General features: G+C 42.9%; 1 protein-coding gene across 16 annotated transcripts in view; it reads right to left on the bottom strand.

Moving 5' to 3' along the window:
- The window catches only part of FGGY (FGGY carbohydrate kinase domain containing), a 510,923-nt gene that overhangs the window by 470,083 nt on the left and 18,631 nt on the right, over window positions 1-22,209 (bottom strand). For 9 of the 16 annotated variants that reach the window (XM_069592908.1, XM_069592919.1, XM_069592895.1 and 6 more), the window contains exons 2-3: window positions 13,423-13,634; window positions 1,099-1,210 (exon numbers count right to left, since the gene is read on the bottom strand). In XM_069592908.1, the coding sequence (XP_069449009.1) occupies window positions 1,099-1,210; window positions 13,423-13,620 (310 nt within the window). In that variant the 5' untranslated portion in view covers window positions 13,621-13,634. Of the gene's footprint in view, window positions 1-1,098; window positions 1,211-13,422; window positions 13,635-14,952; window positions 16,002-21,097; window positions 21,227-22,209 lie in introns of those variants that run through there. The other 7 variants (XM_069592892.1, XM_069592914.1, XM_069592918.1 and 4 more) reach the window with 4 other exon arrangements.

Here is a 22,209-nt window from a genome sequence, read left to right as displayed (position 1 = left end):
AAAGTGCTGTTTCATTATTCCAAGCCTTTCAGAGATGAAACCAAGTCATGCAGAGGTTAAGTGATTCACTCAAGGTGTCACCGCTCAGCAGTAGCAGGGTTAAGATCTGAAACTGTCTGACTCCGATTTCAGAGTATCTCAGAGTACCCCAGTGTCTACAGCCACCATTTAAGAAAGGTGCTACTACGCAGTGCCCACTACTAAGGATTTTTTAACACAGCCCAAAGCATGCTGTGATACCTATGCTGGTAACAGCCAACTGAAAACGCAGAGAGCCACACTCCTTTAGATGCAGCATGCAATTTCCAATGTGCCATAGTCTCTACCACTCCCAAATGTCTGCCACCCATTAAAAGGATAAATATCAGTTGAAATTTATCTCTGCACATGTGCTGTTATTTTTCTCAAATTTGGCCCACTTTACTCACTTCCATTACCTACCTGACTTTTGGGGTTGCAACTTCAGTGCTAGCACTACTGGCTAAAGTATCCCAAAAGGGCACATTCTCATCCATGAAAATTTTCTGATGGTAGGTGAAAGTTGCACTTAAACATTTGAAACAGCTCATTATAGTACTCATGAGGTGTCTATTAGAACAACATCATTCAATGGGAACATCTTTGGTCTGACTATTGAAAATAGAGACCATTTGTTTCCAGCTTCTTCTGTGTGATATACGGTTCTACCTGTCTTATTCTATTTCCTTTAAATTAACTTGACTCATCCACTCAAATGAACGTGGTGGTGAAATTCATATGCATAAGCAACTCCAGGCTGCCTTCCTTGGAAAGGCCCAGACCACTTACCTGTTTCAAGGCTACACACTCTGAGCTAATGAGTCCATGTCCATCCTACATCAAACTTTCTGCTGTTGCTCTTGTACCCTAGACAGCAGAGTCTCTTCCTAATCCACCTAATTCTAAGGTCACCCCTCTCCTACTAACTGCTGTCCAACATGTCCTCTAGGGACATGATCTCTGGTCCCCATGCTCCATTCGTGCATCTCACTCATGGCGATAACAGACACTTGATCTCATGCTCCCCCTGGGCCCCAGCCAGTCTCCCAGTACCAGAAAAAGAGACAGAAACGGTCCTACCTTCACGATTGACTGGCAAAGGACGAAACTGCTTGTCCAAAACAACCAGAGAACATGTGGCATCAAACCCAAGCCCTCGGATTTGGTGTAAATTGACCCCTTGTACAACTTTCTGTTTTAAAAACAAATAAACAAAATACAAATTACAATACAGGCTTTTAAAAGACTTAAAACAGTTATGACTAGAAGGAAATGAATAAAGTACTTACAACAAAACACAGATAAAAACTCAATATCACAATATTCTATATATCAATTCTAAAAAAGACAATCAATCTAATTGGAAATTAAGCAAAGGACATGAGATGTCACTTCATAAAAGAAACAAACAGTATATAAAGAGTATATAAAACGATTCCCAACTCCACTAAAATTAAATAAATGCAAATAAAAATATTCCACTCTTCATCTTGCTTATTGGCAAAATGTAAAAATTAAAAAAAATAGTATTAATAGTGGCAAGACAGTGAGAAGTGGGCCTTCCTTATATTCTAACAATGTGATAATTTAGTACAGATTTTGAAGAATATAGTATTTTTAAAATTAAAAACATATATAACTTTTGACCCAGAAATCCCACTTCTAGGAAACTATTTTAATGAATTATTAGCATAAATAAGTAAAATATTATATAAACCAATGTTAACTGTTTATGAATATAAAAATTACTGAAAACTATTTTATTAAATAAACCTATAAAACAGAATTTTCTACACCATTAAAAAAAAAGAAGTACAGAAGCATATTCTGGGTTTGGGAGTATGAAGAAGTTGGCAAATCCGCTTAACAAAATAAAAACATAAAACTGGACAAAATAATCAAAAACAACTATTTGAGGGGAATAAAACTTAACAAAGTCACATAAGAAACTGAGAAGCAGTCCTTCTTGAAAAATAAAACTGTACCTAAAACATTCCCACAAAACATATACAAAAAGACCCCATACTTTGAGACTTTTATCTTATGCCATACATAAACATTAACTGTAAAATGTATCATATCCCCAAATGTTAAGAATTAAGACTATAATCCTTGCAGAGAAAACCTTTATGACATGGGCTAGACAAAGATTTATTAAAAAGCAAGACTCATAAAAGAAAAAAATAATAAATTTGACTTCATTAAAATTTTGTTCTTTAAAAGAAACAACAAGATAGTGAAAAGATAAGCTAAATATTAGAAGAAAATATTTGTAATTCATACATCTGATAATAAGCACATATGAAATATATAAAGAACACTTACAACACAATAACAAGAAGATAGACAATGCAGCTATTTCACGAAGTGCAATAAAATTTATCACACAATCCAGCAATTTCACTCCTTGGTATCCAAGCAGGAAAAATAAAAACATACATCAACATAGAGACTTGTATGTGACTATTCACAGCAGCAAAATTCAAAATACCCTAAAACTGGGAACAAATCAAATATTCATCATGGTTTAACCAAATGGTGAAACCAAGTGTGGTATATCCATACAATGATATGTGTAACCACATAAATTAACCTTAAAAACGTTACACTAAGTGAAAAAAGTCAGACACAAAAGAAGATATGTGGCATGATTCCATTTATGTAAATTTTCTAGAAAAGAACAACTATAAAGACAGAAAAAATTATCTATCGAGGGCTGAGGACTGACTACAGGCATAAAGAACTTTGGGGCTTAAACAGAAATATTGTGGGCTTCCCTGATCGCTCAGTTGGTAAACAATCCGCCTGCAATGCAGGAGACCCTGGTTCGATTCCTGGGGTGGGAAGATCTGCTGGAGAAGGAACAGGCTACTCACGCCTGTATTCTTGGTGGCTCAGCTGGTAAAGAATGCGCCTGCAATGTGGGAGACCTGGGTTTGATCTCTGGGTTGGGAAGAACCCCTGGAGAAGGTTCACCTACCCACTCCAGTATTATGGCGTGGAGAATTCCATGGACTGTACAGTAGCAAAGAGATGGACACGACTGAGCGAATTTCACTTAGAAATAGAAAGAAATGTTCTAAAATTTAATTATGGTGATGATTATACAAAGGTGTAAACTTAATAAAATCATGGAATTATACATTTAAATTGATGATTTTATGGTATGTAAATTATACCTCAAGCTGTTAAATATTTTTGAAAAAACTGAGCTATAAAACACAAAAAAATGGAAATATATCCATGGTACATTAATAAGGTAAAAAAAAGAAAAAGCATATACAACTGTTACTAACGGTTGCCTCTGAGAGCAGAAACGACAGCTGGAGGAGATGGGAGATTTTTCACTTTGTCATGTAATTTTTTAAGTTGTAGAATAACAGATTTATTAATTCTAATTTTTTATTTTTGTTTCCACAGTTTCCTTTTGTGAAAAAGCACAAGTGATTATATTCATTAACATTTTCCGGAAACTTAAAACAGATAATAACCTTTTAAACCCCACAAAAATCAATTCAAATGTGTCCATCATCATTAAAAAAGTAAAAAGAAAAATTTTTAAATAAATTTAAACAGATAAAATGTACAATTCTTCTTTTCCCCTGTTATAGAAAGCCAGACTTGTCATTTAGGACTCTATTTTTTACTTTGAATGTGTTCCTTATATAAGAGCTACATACAACTATTACATATTTTCAACAAGGAAAAGCATTTTTTTCAAATACTAACAACAAATAATAAAATGTCATCATGTATTGAGCACTTACTGTGTGCCAGACACTTTACAAGCATCACCTTATTTAATCCTTACAAAGCCTACTGAGGAAACATTTAGTATTTTCATTTCATAAAAAGAGTAAATAGAAGACTGGGGAGAGAAGGGAAGAGCAAGCACATCCCAGAGACTGAGAACTTGAATGTAATCCTGTTTCAGAGCCAGTCAATGGCTAGGTTCTTCCTACTCCACCACACTGCCTGCCTGCCCGAGAGACTTATCCTGCAGACAGGGCATGCGTCCTCAGAAGAACACTGCCAGTGACCCACCTGTGACTCCAGGAAACATCTTTGCCCAACAGTACCAGGTGAACGCCCTGTAAATCTTTACTACATTGATCCATCTAGAATTAGAAGAGCATGTTCAGTTCAGTTGCTCAGTCATGTCCAACTCTTTGCAACCCATGAACTGCAGCACGCCAAGCTTCCCTGTCCATCACCAACTCCCTTAGTCCAACCAAACCCATGTCCACTGAGTGGGTGATGCCATCCAACCATCACATCCTCTGTCGTCCCCTTCCCCTCCTGCCCTCAATCTTTCCCAGCATCAGGGTCTTTTCAAATGAGTCAGCTCTTCGGATCAGGTAGCCAAAGTGTTGGAGTTTCACCTTCAACATCAGTCCTACCAATGAAGAGAGCATGAGGAGCATTTAAATTCATGACAAAGAGACACAAGACCTGGTTTCAAATCCTAGCTCTGTCACTCTGGCTACATGATCCAAGGCAGGTTACACAATTTCAGTCCTTCCAGGCCCCTTGTCTTGCTGGATCATATCTACAGCATTTATAGGCATGGTCAATTCTGCCCTGGAATGTCCTTCCAAGTTGGCTTGGAAATCACTAGGTAGTGGCTAATATCAATGGTGTTGGGGAAGACTACCTGAGCTTGAAACCTGGCTCCACCACTGACTAGTCTTGCGACTTTAGGAAGCCAAAAAGCCAGCTCCCTTGGTTATGCAAAGCTACTACTTAGACTATAACTCAGCAGTGGCCACAGGACTGGAAAAGGTCAGTTTTCATTCCAATCCCAAAGAAAGGCAATGCCAAAGAACGCCCACCACCGCACAATTGCACTCATCTCACATGCTAGTAAAGTAATGCTCAAAATTATCCAAGCCAGGCTTCAGCAATACATGAACCATGAACTTCCAGATGTTCAAGCTGGTTTTAGAAAAGGCAGAGGAACCAGAGATCAAATTGCCAACATCCGCTGGATCATGGAAAAAGCAAGAGAGTTCCAGAAAAACATCTATTTCTGCTTTAGTGACTATGCCAAAGCCTTTGACTGTGTGGATCACAATCAACTGTGGAAAATTCTGAAAGAGATGGGAATACCAGATCACCTGACCTGCCTCTTGAGAAAACTATATGCAGATCAGGAAGCAACAGTTAGAACTGGACATGGAACAACAGACTGGTTCCAAATAGGAAAAGGAGTACATCAGGGCTGTATATTGTCACCCTGCTTATTTAACTTATGGGCAGAGTACATCATGAGAAACACAGGGCTGGAAGAAGCACAAGCTGGAATCAAGATTGCTGGGAGAAATATCAATAACCTCAGATATGCAGATGACACCACCCTTATGGCAGAAAGTGAAGAGGAACTAAAAAGCCTCTTAAAGAGGAGAGTGAAAAAGTTGGCTTAAAGCTCAACATACAGAAAACTAAGATCATGGCATCTGGTCCCATCACTTCATGGGAAATAGATGGGGAAACAGTGGAAACAGTGTCAGACTTCATTTTTCTGGGCTCCAAAATCATTGCAGATAGTAATGGCAGCCATGAAATTCAAAGATGTTTACTCCCTGGAAGAAAAGTTATGACCAACCTAGATAGCATATTCAAAAGCAGAGACATTACTTTGCCAACGAAGGTCCATCTAGTCAAGGCTATGGTTTTTCCTGTGGTCATGTATGGGTGTGAGAGTTGGGCTGTGAAGAAGGCTGAGCGCCGAAGAATTGATGCTTTTGAACTGTGGTGTTGGAGAAGACTCTTAAGAGTCCCATGGACTGCAAGGAGATCCAACCAGTCCATTCTAAAGGAAACTGGTCCTGGGTGTTCTTTGGAAGGAATGATGCTGAAGCTGAAACTCCAGTACTTTGGCCACCTCATGAGAAGAGTTGACTCATTGGAAAAGACTCTGATGCTGGGAGGGACTGGGGGCAGGAGGAGAAGGGGACGACAGAGGATGAGATGGTTGGATGGCATCACCAACTCGATGGATGTGAGTTTGGGTGAACTCTGGGAGTTGGTGATGGACAGGGAGGCCTGGCATGCTGCAATTCATGGGGTTGCAAAGAGTCAGACACAACTGAGCGACTGAACTGAACTGAACTGAATGATGTTAGGAGAATTCAGCAAAATAAGGTGTGATTAGCCCAACATCAGTGCACAAGAAGTAGCTGCCATTATATGAGTAAATTAATTACATCCAGTCTTGGAACTCATGGAGCCTCAATCTGTCATTGCATAAACCAGCCCTAACTTCTACCTGTCATACAGCCCTATTGGTCTCTGTGCCCAGAGAGCGCATGCCTGACTTAAGCAATCCCATCCTACACAGGCCTACAAAAGATCTCTAGTCAAGAGAGGAAGTGGGAGAGAACAAGTAGAAAATGCAATAAAACTCAATACAAAAAGGCAGCTCTGCAGGAGAATGGAGCATACGCTATGGTATCAAAAGCACCAGCTTCTGGTCCCAACACCCAGTTCAGGTAATCTTGCACTAATATCATCACCTTCACAAGCCTCAGGTTCCTGACAGAGAGACAGGTAAGAATCAAAAGTGTCAATTAGTTTGAAAGTGCTTTGGAACCAATCAACCTTTGTAGGAAACATGAAGGATGGAAAAATTCACTTGATGCTTCATTAATTGTGTTTATGGAATCTTATGTATGAAGTATAGCATGCTCTCTGTGTCATGTAATCACATGTAAAAACCACAGGATTAATGATTGAAAGATTAAACTCGAATCCTCCTAAGAATTGTGGTGAAGGTGACCTTCCAGTAGAAGCAAAAAAAAATATTCTCTTCAATCTATTTTATGAATCCCCTCTGAAGACCTACAGAGTTGTATATTCTAATTATGGCTTTTCAGCAACAAAGGTTCAGCGTCTCCATCTCTAAAAGGGAAACCTATCACAAAGAACTGGAGAGAAAACTGTGACATGCATTTAAACCTGATTTGGTTAGGCAGCCACTGTCATTTGCCCAGCCTTATATGGAAATACCTTATGATCATGCTTATCATGACTGAGACCCCCCACCACAACTCCTCCACCCCACTCCCAGCTAAACCATCTCAGAGAGATGGCTGTCAGAGTCACACTACCCAGAAGGCCCCTGGGACTTTGACCTGCTGACCTGAGGATTTTTTTATACTCTCATTAATGGAAGAAGAAAGCAGGCTAGTAAACTCACCCCAACAACTTGGCATCAAGGGAATTTCCTCGGCTAGAGAGAAAGCACATTGCTCTGCTCAAGAATTTCCAGAGAAGGAGATTTCTGCAACTTCATTCTGTAACCTGGTCCATGTCTCGCAACTGTCAACTCGTAGCTATGGGGCAGCAAACAAATATTTGGGGAAGGGATTGTGCATCGCTTTGTTCTGACTGTGGGAACCAGTTCAATCCTGCATGTGTTTTAAATCAGCAGGCTCTGCCATATTGGGTGGGGAGACAGCGTTCCTCAGAAATCTTCCAAACTGAGAACTGGAGGGTCAGAGGCATACCTGGTTTTATCTTTAGCTATATCTGAATCAAGGGTCAAGGCCTGGGGCCTCACAGAATTCAGTTTTCAACAGAGTTCCATGTGGCTGGTTCTGTATTATTTTAATTCTTGATTTGAATGCTTTTGTCAGCTTTGGGGGTATGCATGAGGTTATGAAATCCCTAGTTCCCTCAGGCCCATCAGTCCCCATTGCCTACACAATTCAATTACTCATTCATTCAATTAGTCAGTAAATATTCAATACGTCAGTAAATATTCAATACTGTCAAGCCCCTTCTAAGGTCATGCTATGCACTCTTCTGGGTATTTGGGAAGCAATGGAAAGAAAAAAAATTTTTTTTAATTCCTTACCCTTTTGGAGGTTACATTGTAGGGACAGACAACAGCCATAAACTGAAAAAATTATATAGTGTATGTACAGTTTACTAGAAAGTGATGTCAGGGGAATCAGGAATGCCGGGGAAGGCAGACAGTTGCAAAAAAGGTGAGATTTGAGGAAACACTCGAAGGACCTGAGAAGCTGACTTTGTAGAAACCTGTGCAAAAAAAAGTGTTTCCAGAAAGTGAATTTTAACCTACACTTCATTTTAACTAAAGGTAAATGGTGACACATGGCTCAGTTTAGTCGCTCAGTTGTGTCTGACTCTTTGTGACCCCATGGACTGCAGCACACCAGGCTTCCCTGTCCATCACCAACTCCCGGAGTCTACCCAGACTCATGTCCATTGAGTTGGTGATGGCATTGAACCATCTCATCTTCTGTCATCCCCTTCCTCTCCTGCCCTCAATCCTTCTCAGCATCAGGGTCTTTTCAAATGAGTTAGCTCTTTGCATCAGGTGGCCAAAGTATTGGAGTTTCAGCTTCAACATCACTCCTGCCAATGAACACCCAGGACCAATCTCCTTTAGGATGGACTGGTTGGATCTCCTTGCAGTCCAAGGGGCTCTCAAGAGTCTTCTCCAACACCACAGCTCAAAAGCAACAATTCTTTGGCACTCAGCTTTCTTTACAGTCCAACTCTCACACCCATACATGACTACTGGAAAAACCATAGCCTTGACTAGATGGACATTTGTTGGCAAAGTAATGGCACTGGAGGGCAAGTGGCCGAGAGGAGATACCCACGTCCAAGGTCAGGAGTGGCGGCCATGAAGAGATACCCCACCTCCAAGGTAAGGAATAGCAGCTACGCTTTGCTGGAGCAGCTGTGAAGCTGCTCTTACCCATGTCCAAGATAAGAGAAACCCCAGTAAGACAGTAGGTGCTGAGACAGGGCATCAGAGGGCAGACAGACCGAAACCACAATCACAGAAAACTAGCCAATCTAACCACATGGACCACAGCCTTGTCTAACTCAATGAAACTAAACCATGCCGTGTAGGGCCACCCAAGATGAATGGGTCATGGTGGAGAGTTCTGACAAAATGTGGTCCACTGGAGAAGGGAATGGCAAACCACTTCAGTATTTTTGCCTTGAGAACCCCATGAACAGTATGAAAAGACATGTGGCTAGTGACTGCCATATTGGACATTATGGATCTAAGGATGTATGGGAGTGAAATATGTTGGCTGTAGGCAGGAAGAGTGTACAGGAAGAAGAGAGAATATGTATGAAAGAGAGGAAGCACTGCATGTGTGAAGACAGGAGAGAAGGAAAATGTAGGTGGAAGAGCTAAGAGAAGGACCATGAGATAAACCAGAAGAGCAGGCTAAAACCAAACCATGCAAGGCCTGGAGGCCATGTTATGAATTCTGAGTTCTATCTTAAGAGTAGTTTGAGGCTATAGAAGAGTTGTCAAGTTAGTATTAAAATGTCATTCCAGCTCAAGAAGGAGAAAAATCACAGAGGGGAAGGACATTTAGGAGGAGGTTACATTCCAGTGCCGATCTAAACAAAAGATGAAGGTATGGGGTGTTGGAGACGGAGGGAATGCAGAGATATGACCTGACTTCGGGCTTATCACCCACTTCCTGGGTGACTTAGGAAAACTCACTTCACTCTCTGGATCCCAGTTGTTCTTTTCAACTATAATATGGAAGGAACAATCCCTCCCCTACCCACCTCCTAAGACAATCAAGTGGATAGGAACATGCTTTGCAAACCATACAGGTTCTATGAACGGTAGGAGGGTGACATCATTGCTCAATCCCACATGTATGACTCCTCCTTCTGCTCTCTCTCTCTCTCTCGAAGTATATATTACTCATACAGCTGGTACAATTTAGCGGGGGGGGAAATGGCACTTTGTTGACTTTGTGGATATTTTTTTCCCATGCAACTTAACTATTTTATCCTTAGAGGCAGAGAACTTGTTGTAGCCCCCTCTCCCATATATATATACCAGTTCTTAGCAAAGAGCATAGCACACAGTAGTGCTCAATAAATATTTGCAGACTAAATGACACCTCCAGCTTATCTTCTTCTTCCTAATGGAATCTGTTACTATACACTAAACTTGCAATGTTCTTGCCTTATTGAAGTGATTAAGATTTGTGGCTCCAACAGAAATGGTTAGTCACTAAGTTGTGTTTGACCCTTTTGTGAGCCTGTGGACTGTAGCCTGCCAGGCTCCTCTGTCTGTGGGATTTTCCAGGCAAGAATACTGGAGTAGGTAGCCATTTCCTCCTTCGGAGGACCTTCCCGAGCCAGGGATGGAATTCATATCTCCTGCACTGGTAGGTAGATTCTTTACCACTGAGCCCCTGGGAAGCCCCCCAAAAGGAACATAAGCCATTAAAATCGGCGATGACACAGAGCTCAAGACATGGAAGCAACCTAAATGTCCAACAACAGAGAAATAAATAAAGAAGATGTGGTTCATATATACAATGGAATATTACTCAGTAAAAAAAAAAAAAGGAATGAATAATGCTGTTTGCACCAATAAAGATGGACCTAGAGACTGTCTTACTAAGTGAACTATGCCAGGTAGGAAAGGACAAAAGATTCCACCTATATTATTGCTTACATGTGGAATCTTGAAAAAAAGATACAAATGTACTCAGATACAAAATAGAAATAGACCAGAAAACAAACTTATGGCTTCCAAAAGGAAAAGTGAGGGAGGGTTAAATTAGGGGTTTGGGATTAATATATACACACTACTTCCCTGGTGGCTCAGACAGTAAAGAGTTGGCCTGTAATGCAGGAGACCTGGGTTTGATCCCTGGGTCGGGAAGATCCCCTGGAGAAGGGAATGACAACACACTCCAGTATTCTTGCCTGGAAAACCCCATGGACAGAGGAGGTGGTGGGCTACAGTCCATGGGGTCGCAAAGAGCTGGACACTACTGAGTGACTTCACTTTCACTATATATAAAATAGTTAACAAACAAGAACCTACACTATAGCATAGGAAACTATACTCAATAATTTTGTACTAACCAATAAGGGAGAAGAGTCTGAAAAAGAATATATATGTATGTGTGTGTGTGTATATATATATATATATATATATATATATATCTGAATCACTTTGCTGTACATGTGAAACTAACATAACATTGTAAATCAACTATACTTCAATTTTTTAAAAAAGAGATTTTTGTGTAGATAACAAGGAGTGATTGTTATAAAGTGTTCAGCTTGATACCTGGAACAGAATTAGTGTCCAAGAAATGTTAGTTGCCATCATCATTATTATTACTGTTACTATTACTATTAATTATTATTCATGATTACTGTTATTATTACTATTACTGATAATAGTGGTAACTATTGTTACTGTTGCTGCTGTTGTTCTTGTTGTTTTTATTAATTTGACTAAGGGAAAACCATCTCAGGCAATGTGAGCAACTTAGAGAAAAGGAAACAATACAACTGCTCTCAAGCTCTTGAGCTCCTTAAGTTTTTGAGAACAAGACAGATCAGGATGTATTTTATGTCACCCTTTGCCCCAGACCATTGCTTCTCAAAATCTTACATAGAAAGAACTCTAACCAGAAAAGGAGTGAATATTCCCCATGAGGTACCTCCCTTACTGACTTTGACTTTTCAACATTCTATCTTAAAAATTCATTCTCCTCCATCATCTACTCATTTTTGTCACTGTCACCAGTGCAATCGCCATAGGACTCACAGTGCTTACTCATTTCCAGGCACTGTTATGACATTTTGTATGCATTAACTCATTTAATCCTCACAGCGACCCAAAGCAGATAGGCACAGTCATCATTCCCATTTTACAGATGATAAAACTCAAGCAAGAAACCAAAAGTAATTTTTTCATGATGACAAGCTAATAGATGTTGGAACTGGGATGTCAATCCAGGCAGTCCAGTTCTAGAATTTGTGCTCTCTGGCGTGTTACTCTCCAATATAAACATGCTTCCCTCCTTCAACCTCACACAGCGATGAGCTATGAGCAGATGCGTCAGGCTTATCCCACGGCTTCTGACACATGGCCCCATGGCCATGCCCCATGTGAGAAGAAGGGCCTAGGACCCAATAGTGTCATCCAGGTTCATGCTAGAAGCACAGCCTCAAGAAGGACAAATGCCCAGAGCACTCACATGGCTGAAGGGGCTCAAACAGATAATGCGGTGGCTGCCACTGTAAGATGATTAAAAATCCAGCATTAAACCAAGCTGTACTTAGAGCAGACCTGTTTTAAAGTAGCTTTTCATCAGGGGATTGTATTTTCTTCTTGACAATTTCCTTAATGGCAAGAAAGGCTCTATGTTGGAAGGACAAAGGAGACCCAAGGGCAAAGAGTAGAGGATTCTCACCAAGGCAAGGGCTGGGAGGGGGAGGGAGGAAGAAAATTAAACAGGCAGAAGAAAAGACATGCCTCCCTTTTATTCCTCTATCATGCTCCAGTGCTGCCCACCCCCAGCCTCCTCTCCCTGCCTTCTTCTCTGGGGGCACTAACAGCAGCCCAGAGCTCATGAAAGTTTAAACAGACTGATCGATACGGACAGAATGGTGAACTGTCCATCTGCAAATTACCAAGCCCATCATGAATATTTAAGGAACTAAACTAGAAACAGGGAGAAGACAGAATCCAGGTCTTTATTTTTCCCTCTGGGGGAAAAAAAAAAAAAAGACAAAAACATCTCTGTCGTTCCTGATTACTGGGATATAAAACCAGTCAAGCGAAACTAAAAGGGAACAATTCTCACCCAGCATCACTTTTTTCCAAGTCAGCAAGCTGACTGCAAACAAAGGCCACTCAAGAAAAATGCCTACCTGCTACAACTCAGAGATGCACTGGTCTTGCCCGACTTTCTTCCTTTCTCAGAGCCCACCTTGCCTTTGCGTATGTTGCTCCCTCTGAACAAGAGAGGTTCCCCTCACTTGTCCACTTGGAAGGCAGGACAGTCCAGTGACTCAGGGTGCAGCAATGGAATCAGACTGCTTAGGTTCCAGCCCTGCCTTTCATAATTACTAACTGCATAAGCATGGGTAAGTTACTTAATTTTTCTGTGGCTCTGTTTCTGCCTCAGTGAAATGATGGTGTTAATAGCACTGCCTCTATACAGCCATTGCAAGGATTCCCCTCTATGATGCAGGTTAACCTGTTTTACACAGAACTGGACACACCTGAAGGCACTGTAGAGGTGAGCTATGGTTATCAGTGACATCTTCACATAGAGTCACACCCAACCAAATCCTCCGACTGCATGCTCCGGGTCCTCCACCGTCTACCCTGAGCCCCTCTGGGTTAGCCCCAGCCTCAGCTCCAGCCACAGTCACTTTGTTCCCACACCTCTCATGTCATATCCCTGCTGACTGTTGGTCTCCATCACAGACCCTGAGCTCCCAAAAGGCAAAGCCAGTGTCTAAAGTTACCCTTACGTTGTCCCTGGCACCAGATGGACACACAAGAGACACTCAGCAGAGGGGTGGTGGGAAGGAAGCATGCGCAAGGATAGAATGCCAGAGTCAGGGCCATACCTTTGAGACAATGCAGCACGCGGCCCAGATGTCCTCGGACGACTGCTCATGGTGGTTGAACTGAGGCTCCCACTGATTGATGGGCTGGTCTGCAAAAGCCAAGAGGGTGCCCCTCTGGTCCACAAGGGCTGCTCGGACGCTGCCAGTCCCCACGTCCATGCCCACATAGAAGCTCCTGGGTTCATCTCCACCGGACATTGCTATCCCTCCACCTGTGGGGTCAAAGGCCAAACCACGTGAAGAAAAAGCTGGTCTGCAAAGTCGAGCACAGGACATCTTGAAAGTGGAAATGGAAGGGGCACAGCTGACAAACTGGATGATTATTCATTAATCCAAGAAAGATGCTCATTGCTGCCAGTGTGCAAGCAGGCACTGAGGTAGGTGGTGGGTGAACAGGCAGGCGTGGCCTCAGACACGGAGTTTCTGTTCTTTGGAGGGACTCAGATGATGAGCATTTACAAGCTTCACCATTATTCAAACAAAGTTGTGATATCAGATGAAAAGCACAATGAGGATAAACAAAGGGTTGTAGAACTGAGAATCTGGAAGCAACAGATATACATTTTTTCCTCACTGAATTTGAATTAAAAGGGCAATGGCCACTGCTAAAAAGGAACTCGCCTACCCAGTCAGCCATTCATTCAAAAAACTATCTACTGAGCACCTATCACGTGCCAAGAAGCACTTTAAACAGTACACGAGTGAGTGAGTGAAGTCACTCACTCGTGTCTGATTCTTTGCGACCCCATGGACTATAGTCTACCAGGCTCCTCCATCCATGGGATTTTCCAGGCAAGAGTACTGGAGTGGGGTGCCATTTCCTTCTCCAGGGGATCCTCCTGACCCAGGGATCGAACCTGGGTCACCCACACTGTAGGCAGGTGCTTTACCATCTGAGCCACCAGGGAAGTCATTCAGTTCAGTTCAGTTCAGTTCAGTTCAGTTCAGTCGCTCAGTCGTGCCCAACTCTTGGTGACCCCATGAATTGCAGCACGCCAGGCCTCCCTGTTCATCACCAACTCCCAGAGTTCACTCAAACTCCTGTCCATCGAGTCAGTGATGCCATCCAGCCATCTCATCCTCTGTCATCCCCTTCTCCTCCTGCCCCCAATCCCTCCTAGTATCAGAGTCTTTTCCAAAGAGTCAACTCTTCGCTTGAGGTGGCCAAAGTACTGGAGTTTCAGCTTTAGCATAGAGGCCCTCTACTCACTGTGATGCTACAAGGTGAGACCATTTTTATTCCAGTTTTATTAAGGTGTAATTGACATACAGAACTGTTTAAGTTCAAGGTACACAGCATAATGATAATGGCTTACATATCTTAAGAAATGATTGTCACAATACATCCAGTAAATATCTATCATCTCATACAGATTGAAAAGAAAAACAGAAAAATATTTGTGTCATGAGGTCTTGTAGGGTCTACTCTCTTAACAACTTTCATATACAAATACAGCAGTGTCAATTATATTTATCACATTGTACATTATATTCCTACTATTCATTTATCTTATAAATGGAAGTTTGTACCTTTTGCCTGCTTTCATCCAATTCCCTCCTCACCCTGACGGTGAGTGTTTATTTTATAGGTGATTAAGATGAGACTCCAAGGAATATGTAAATTTTCTCTTAACGATAGGTCCACACACTGAGGAACAGTAAACGCAAGCTGCGATAATCATCCACGTTATGCTGACGGGCAGAAGGGTTTCGGAAATCAAGAGAGGAGGCAGCACGACTGCAGAGCAGCCTGAACCCACAATCCCACCCCTGTACGTTCTCTTTTCCTTCGTGACAGCTCACAGCACACATTTGGAGAAGAGGCAGATACACTGCAGCCGTGTCATGAACTGGCTGGGACTGGGAAGGAGCCTCGAGGGAGACAGGATCAGGAACTTATTAGACAATCTGTTTTCTTTACAGACCCCTTGCGAGTTACAAGGAAACTGCCCAGCAAACACTCGAGGAATTCCTTGGCCTTCACCGCGGCTCTGGGTCCCTTTGCTCAGATTAGCCCCCATGATGCAGACATCTCACAGAGGCTTTCATTTTCCAGACTGGAGTTTTAAAGAATAAGAACAAGCCTCCAAGACATTTATGCTGGAGAACATGCTACAGCCCCCTAGGTGAGCTCAGGGTAGCCTCAGCGCCCAGGGTCTAATTTCAACCACAGCAGTATTCTGCATCCTTTCACTCCAAAGAGGTAATGTTTCCTCCGCAAGATCATACTTGGGGATTCAAAAACGAAGTCAGCCAGCAGGTGTTCCGTTAAGGTTTCCTGGGTATTTATCCCAGTTAAAAATGGCTTCGTTAAACATGATGGCTTCTGACTTGCTCACAATGATCCCCCAACAGCATGTGGCCTCTATGATTCATGGGCAGCTGGAGAGGCGAAGGTGGAAGCTGGAGTAGGAACAAGGGCTACCCTCCTCTGAGCTTCAGAGAACAACTCCCAGGCTCCAGCCTAACTGCTTTCTCATCTCCTCGCCCACACGATCAGTGGCACCAGTTTTCAAACCATGCATTCCTTCAAACGTCCAATGGGGATATTTTTTCTTCAAGCCATTACTCGAAGGAAACTGAAATAGATCAAAGCACAGCAGCGCTGTGTCAAGCAAAGATCATCCTTGCCTGGCCCTCAACCCTCCCCCAACAGTGGCTCTGCTGAGTTCCTCCTAAGGACTGAAAACCATTGGCTGAGGCCCTCGGTACAGCATCCCAGGCCCTCCGGGAACTGCCCTCTGCCTCCTACCCAGCCACATCTACCATAGTCCTGCCTGTTCTCACATCAGGCTTCAGACACATTGAACCCTCACAGGTTCCCAAGTGCACCACACCACTACAGGACTGTCTCTATTTCATACTGCTCTTTCCTTCCAACTTCCTTTCTCTCTTGTCTCCCTCAGTTCAGTTCAGTTCAGTCACTCAGTCGTGTCTGAATCTTTGGAACCTCATGGACTGTAGCACGCCAGGCCTCCCTGTCCATCACCAACTCACGGAGTTTACTCAACTCATGTCCATGGAGTTGGTGATGCCATCCAACCATTTCATCCTCTGTCATCCCCTTCTCCTCCTGCCTTCAGTCTTTCCTTTCAATAATCAGGGTCTTTTCCGATGAGTCAGTGCTTTGAATCAGGTGGCCTAAGTATTGGAGTTTCAGGTTCAGCATCAGTCCTTCCAATGAATATTCAGGACTGATTTCCTCTAGGATGGACTGGTTGGATCTCCTTGCAGTCCAAGGGACTCTCAAGAGTCTTCTCCAACACCACAGTTCAAAAGCGTCCATTCTTCAGCACTCAGCTTTCTTTATAGTCCAACTCTCACATCCATATATGACTACTGGAAAAACCATAGCTTTGACTAGAAGGACCGTTGTTGGCATCTCTGCTTTTTAATATGCTGCCTACTGACTTTCATGTTAAGATCTTGCTCAACCAACTTTTTTTTTTTTAATTTGTTTGGTTGCTCTGGGTCTTAGCTGTGGCATGTAGGATCTTTGCTGCCATGCGTGGGATCTTCACTGAGGCATATGGGATATAGTTCCCAGACCAGAGATCGGACCTGGGCTCCTTCCCTGGAAGCACAGAGTCTTAATCACTGCACCACCAGAGAATCCCAACCATCACCTCTTGCCTCTCTCCATGCCCCAGTGCCACCATAGTACTGTGTCCCTTCTTTCTTTTAAACTTTTAAAAATCACTCTGACCGAATTTCTTGCTTCTGTGTTCACCTCCCTCACTGGCCTGAAAATGAAGAAAGGAACTGATTGATTTCTATATCCTCAGCTCCTACAGTGCCTGTATCCCCAAACCAGTCCACTGTCTGGTACATAATAGTTCTCGGTAAGTGCTTATGGAATGAACACCTAAATCAGTGAATCAACAACAACAACAACAAAAATAAGGATGAACAGGTTCATGCTTTAACGCTTTAATAGTTCAGATTCCTAGGTTTGTATTTATCTGCAGTAGTGTTTTGCCTTGATTCTAATATCTGTATGCTTCATTCATCCAATTAATAAATATTTACTGGATGCTCACAACCACATTTTATTAATTCTAAGCTACCTATTTCTTTTCACATTTAGCTTCTCTGAAATCAGTGACTCTTAAAAACCAATGGCAACCAGGGACATCTTTCTTAGTGACATATGAAATAATGAGGCATGCTGCAATCAGAGACTGACATTAGAAGAAATGCAGATTGTGCCAGGCGTCAGACACCCTGCTAGGGCAGTGCCGTGGCTTATATCTTCCCAGATTTCTTTATCTGCAGAGGAGGAAGACTGGCTAGGCTGGCCGCTCCACCGCCCCCAAATGACCACAGGCCTCCACTTGCTGAACTCAGGACTCCCTCTCTTAGTGTCCCACCATCACCACTTGGAAGGACCCAAGGACGCTGCTCTCCAACACTGATCCTGGCAAGTCAACAACTCTGTCCTTGACTAGAGCTTTTCAAAACTATTCTAAACACTGCAGGGAGAAACAAGGGGGAAAAATAGGAAATGAAGAGTCTATGCAAACATTCTGGCTTACACAGACTTGGCCAGCCACCCAAGTTTCTCTCTTCTCCTACCAGAGCCAGTGACAAAAGAGGCCCCCAGGGGGCTGGCCCAGCTCCTCAGGCCTGGTTCCCTCACTTGCGACTGTCCTCTTCTGCATGGAATATCTCATCTCACCACCCACCACCCAGACATCCTGATTTATTCCCAGTAAAATCCAAAGAGGCAGATTTCTACTCTGTAGCTGACTTGGGGCTTACCCTGGCTCTGGGTTTTGGACCTATTTCTTGGCTAAAGAGGAAAGAGACCATCCTTCCGGAGAACCCTCCCCCTCCATGTGTGACTTGTACGGAGACTGCAGCTTTGCCATTAGAGAGTTAACTCCAGGGCTGCCTGGACCACAGCGGTACCCCTAGTGCCAGCCCAGTGTCTGGCACATGGCACAAACTCACCACGTCCCTGAGACTCAGAGCAAACTCTTAAAACCCACCTTTAGGGAAATAATAAAAGGTAAAAATTTACTGTGTATCTGATGCTTTACTAAGCAGCTTGCTTACATTTTTAAATCCACTTTTTGTCCTGATATCAACCCTTGAAGAGAATTACTAGGACCATTCCCATTTTACTGATGAGGAAAAACAAGTCCTAGACTAGTCAAGTAACTTGCTCCCGTATGTCATATAAATAGCAGGTGATGGAGGTGAGAGCAATCTCAATCCCTCTGGCTGCCAAATCCCTAAGTGATCTCAGAATGCCATGCTAACAGGTTCATGCATGCTAAGTTGCTTCAGTCATGTCCGACTCTGCGACCCCATGGGTTGTATGTAGCCCATCAGGCTCCTCTGTCCATAGCGACTCTCCAGGCGAGAATACTAGAGTGGGTTGCCGTGCCCTCCTCCAGGAGATCTTCCCAACTCAGGGATAGAACCCACCTCCCTATGTCTCCTGCACTGGCAGGTGGGTTCTTTACCACCAGTGCCACCTAGGAAGCCCCATGCTGCCGGATACCCTCCACGTAGTTAATGTATGTTTGCCAAGGACTCTGCCTACTCTGTACATCATTGTTGTTGTTTAGTCGCTAAGTTGTACCTGACTCTTTTGTGACCCTGTGAAATGTAGCCCACCAGGCTCCTCTGTTCATGACAAGAATACTGGAGTGGATTTCCTTCTCCAGGGGGTCTTCCTAACCTAGGGCTCAAAGCCATGTGCCTACTCTGTCTACAACTGGCTTACTCAGAACTCAAGCTGCCCACCTTCAGAGACTGTCCCTTCCCCAATACCAGGTGGCCTCTGGTAAAACTATCCATTTCTAGACTGTATGACTGAGACATGAGTCCAAAAGAGAGTCAAACCCACGGGAACAAGGGCATCATCCCTTCTCTGCATTGTTCACACACACACCCCAGTTCATGTTTTTGTAAGAAATAGATCCTAATTAAATATTTCAGGTTCACTACGTTTCCTATTACTTTGGTTTTAAGTGATCTCTTTATGATTGTTTCCACACCTGGATCTTGAAAAGTTCAAGCTCTAGGGCAGCTTCCCTGAAACTTGACCCTGTGAGTTATAAAAACTCTGCCAGAGGATTTTCTGCACTCAGATTCCTCGTCTCCCCTCTGTGCCCTTTGTTCCCGGGTCATAAGTACTCTCTGATGTGTCCTAGACTCCAAACTATATTCCAGTTCCTCTTGGCCTCAGAGAATAAACTAACTGCAAAACGGAAAACATTATTCCCTTTTATAATTTGCTTTAAAAAAAAAAAAGATTAGGATCCTCCTGCATGCTTGGCACTTTCACAAGTTCATCTCTTCCAACTGAAATGCATTTAAGCTGGGAAACCTACCACCATTTTATACCTTGTTGGGATAGGAAAATTTGCCCCAAGTCACACAAAGAGTAAACAGCAGCAGCACCTGCATTTGAACCCTGGCCTCTTAAGGCAACTTTAGGGCTCTTTCCAATCTAAAAGTGAAAACCGAATCCTTCAACAACAGTATCAACAACAAAGGCAGCAACAACTGGCACTTATTAAGCTCTGCTCTGCAAATCACCCACCTGATTTTGTGATTTCACTTGTAACAATCCCGTGAGATTGCCACTACGAGCTCATTTTCCAGTTAAAGAGACTGAGGTTCTCAGCAATAAAGCAGTTTAAGGTCACAGAGCACACCACCAGAGGAGCTGGTTTTTGTCCAGGTCACAATGGTGTGGCTTTAAAGCCCAATAGATGAATGCTGAGAGTCAGAAAGTTGATCCCACTTCATTTATTTGAGGCACAGGTAAATTCTCTAAAAAGAAAGACAACTAATAAGGAATATGGGGTATCCGACTCTTTGTGACCTTATGGACTGTAGCCCACCAAGCTGCTTTGTCCATGGGGATAATCCAGGCAAGAATACTGGAGTGGGTTGCCATGCCTCCTCCAGGGGATCTTCTCAACTCAGGTATCGAACCCAGGTCTTCTGCATTACAGGTGGATTCTTTACCATCTGAGCCACCAGGAAGCCCATTAAAAAGGAAACATAACTAATAGGGAATATGAGGTGACTGGTCAGGCAAGAGAATTAAGAGCATAGACTGTGGAGGACAAGAGAAAGAAAAGCTACAGGGAGAAATTCAAGCTGGCTGCACACGTGTCCCAGGCCTTACCTAACTTCTCAGTCTACAAGAGGCTCCAAAGGGCAGAACAGCTTCCCAGCCAATTGCCAGCACGGACTGAACTGGTTTTTAGCCTCTGTTCATGATCAAAAGACTGCTCTTATGATAAATATTTATATGGTGCATTAAATAATAGCCTGTACAAATATTATTAGAAATGTGCCACAGGAAACCATAGGCTTCACAGCTGATTCCTCAACAAACGTGAAAGCTGCTCAAAGGCAGTGTGAGAAAAGGAGACAGAGTCAGGGACATGGAGGCTGTTCTCTGCATAACTGTCCCAAAAATTCTCAAAAGGGGCCATGCTACACATAATCGTGCTGAAAGCCACTCTGTGGGGTTGTTCTCTTATACTGGCTTCCTTCTTTTCCCCTAAATGACCTATACCGTGCATCTGGCCTCAGCATGGCTGGGTTTTGTATTTTCTCTGCGTCAGCCGTTGAGCGTTGCACTCAACAAGTGCAGAGCAGAACACTGTTCCCTAAGACTGCAACCCTCCAGGGAGGATAAGCTTACCTGCAGTTCTACTTCTTAGTGGGCCACTCCTCCGGGACAAACTTGAGGACAGTGTCTACAGATACCGCGTCCCAGGGACCTGGGAGTGAGCTTAATATCCTCTCTTGACTTTGATCTTTGGTCTTGGCTGGGAATTCAGGTACACAAGTCACACATAATTTTTTTTTTTTTTAGTTATAATATAATCAGGGGTTGGGAGATTTGGGAAGAAAAAGATAAGCAATGAGTATGCTGCTCCACTTTAGTCTCCTCAACAGAAAGAATGAAATACCACTTTAAGCAGTTATCCCATGCTCTAAAATGGAGAGAAAATTTGGCATGGGAAGGAAAGAGCTAATCTGGAAATAATACCTGGTTCTCCATCGGCTTTACCAAAAATATACATGGGAGAACAAGTACAGCTTCTTGACAGGTACTTCTCCTCGTAAAGTAAAAGGCTGTCTCCTGCAGCTCCAACCTTGCTGTATTCTTTGAACGATTAACTAAGATTGTATAACCAGAGTGCCCAGCACAGTGCCTGGTATTAATATATGGTATGCTCAGTAACAGCTTCCCTAGTGGCTCAGATGGTAAAGAATCTGCCTACAATATGGGAGATTCCGGGATGGGAAGATCCCCTCGAAGGGAATGGCCACCCACTCCAGTATTCTTGCCTGGAGAATTCCATGGACAGAGGAGTTTGGCAGGCTACAGTCATAGGGTCACAAAGAGTCAGACCTGACTGAGCGGCTCACACACACACACACACACACACACACACACACACACACACACACACACTCAGTAAACAGCAGCAATTATTAGGACTATTAAGATATGCCAACCTTTTCTTTCATAACCAAATCATCCCTGAACATCTGCAGGGATGTTTAGTATGCATGATCTATACCTAGGTATTCACACCATGTCTAATAGCTCAAATTCCAGTAAACAAATGTAAAGTGCTTTCTCTGGGTCAGGACACTAGGAATAGGAAGCTGAAAAATACATCATTTCTGATCTTAAATAGTTGACAATTTAGCGTAAGAATCTTACTTTTGCAAGATTTTGTAGTCAAACAGTGATGCATCAAGTTGTGCCTAGTTTATGTACTTGAAGCGCAACTAATGCAC

Source organism: Ovis canadensis, chromosome 1 (assembly GCF_042477335.2).
Source record: "Ovis canadensis isolate MfBH-ARS-UI-01 breed Bighorn chromosome 1, ARS-UI_OviCan_v2, whole genome shotgun sequence".
Taxonomy (NCBI): Eukaryota; Metazoa; Chordata; class Mammalia; order Artiodactyla; family Bovidae; genus Ovis; species Ovis canadensis.
Note: the sequence above shows the minus strand (reverse complement) of the source record. Positions and strands in the feature narration are given on the sequence as shown.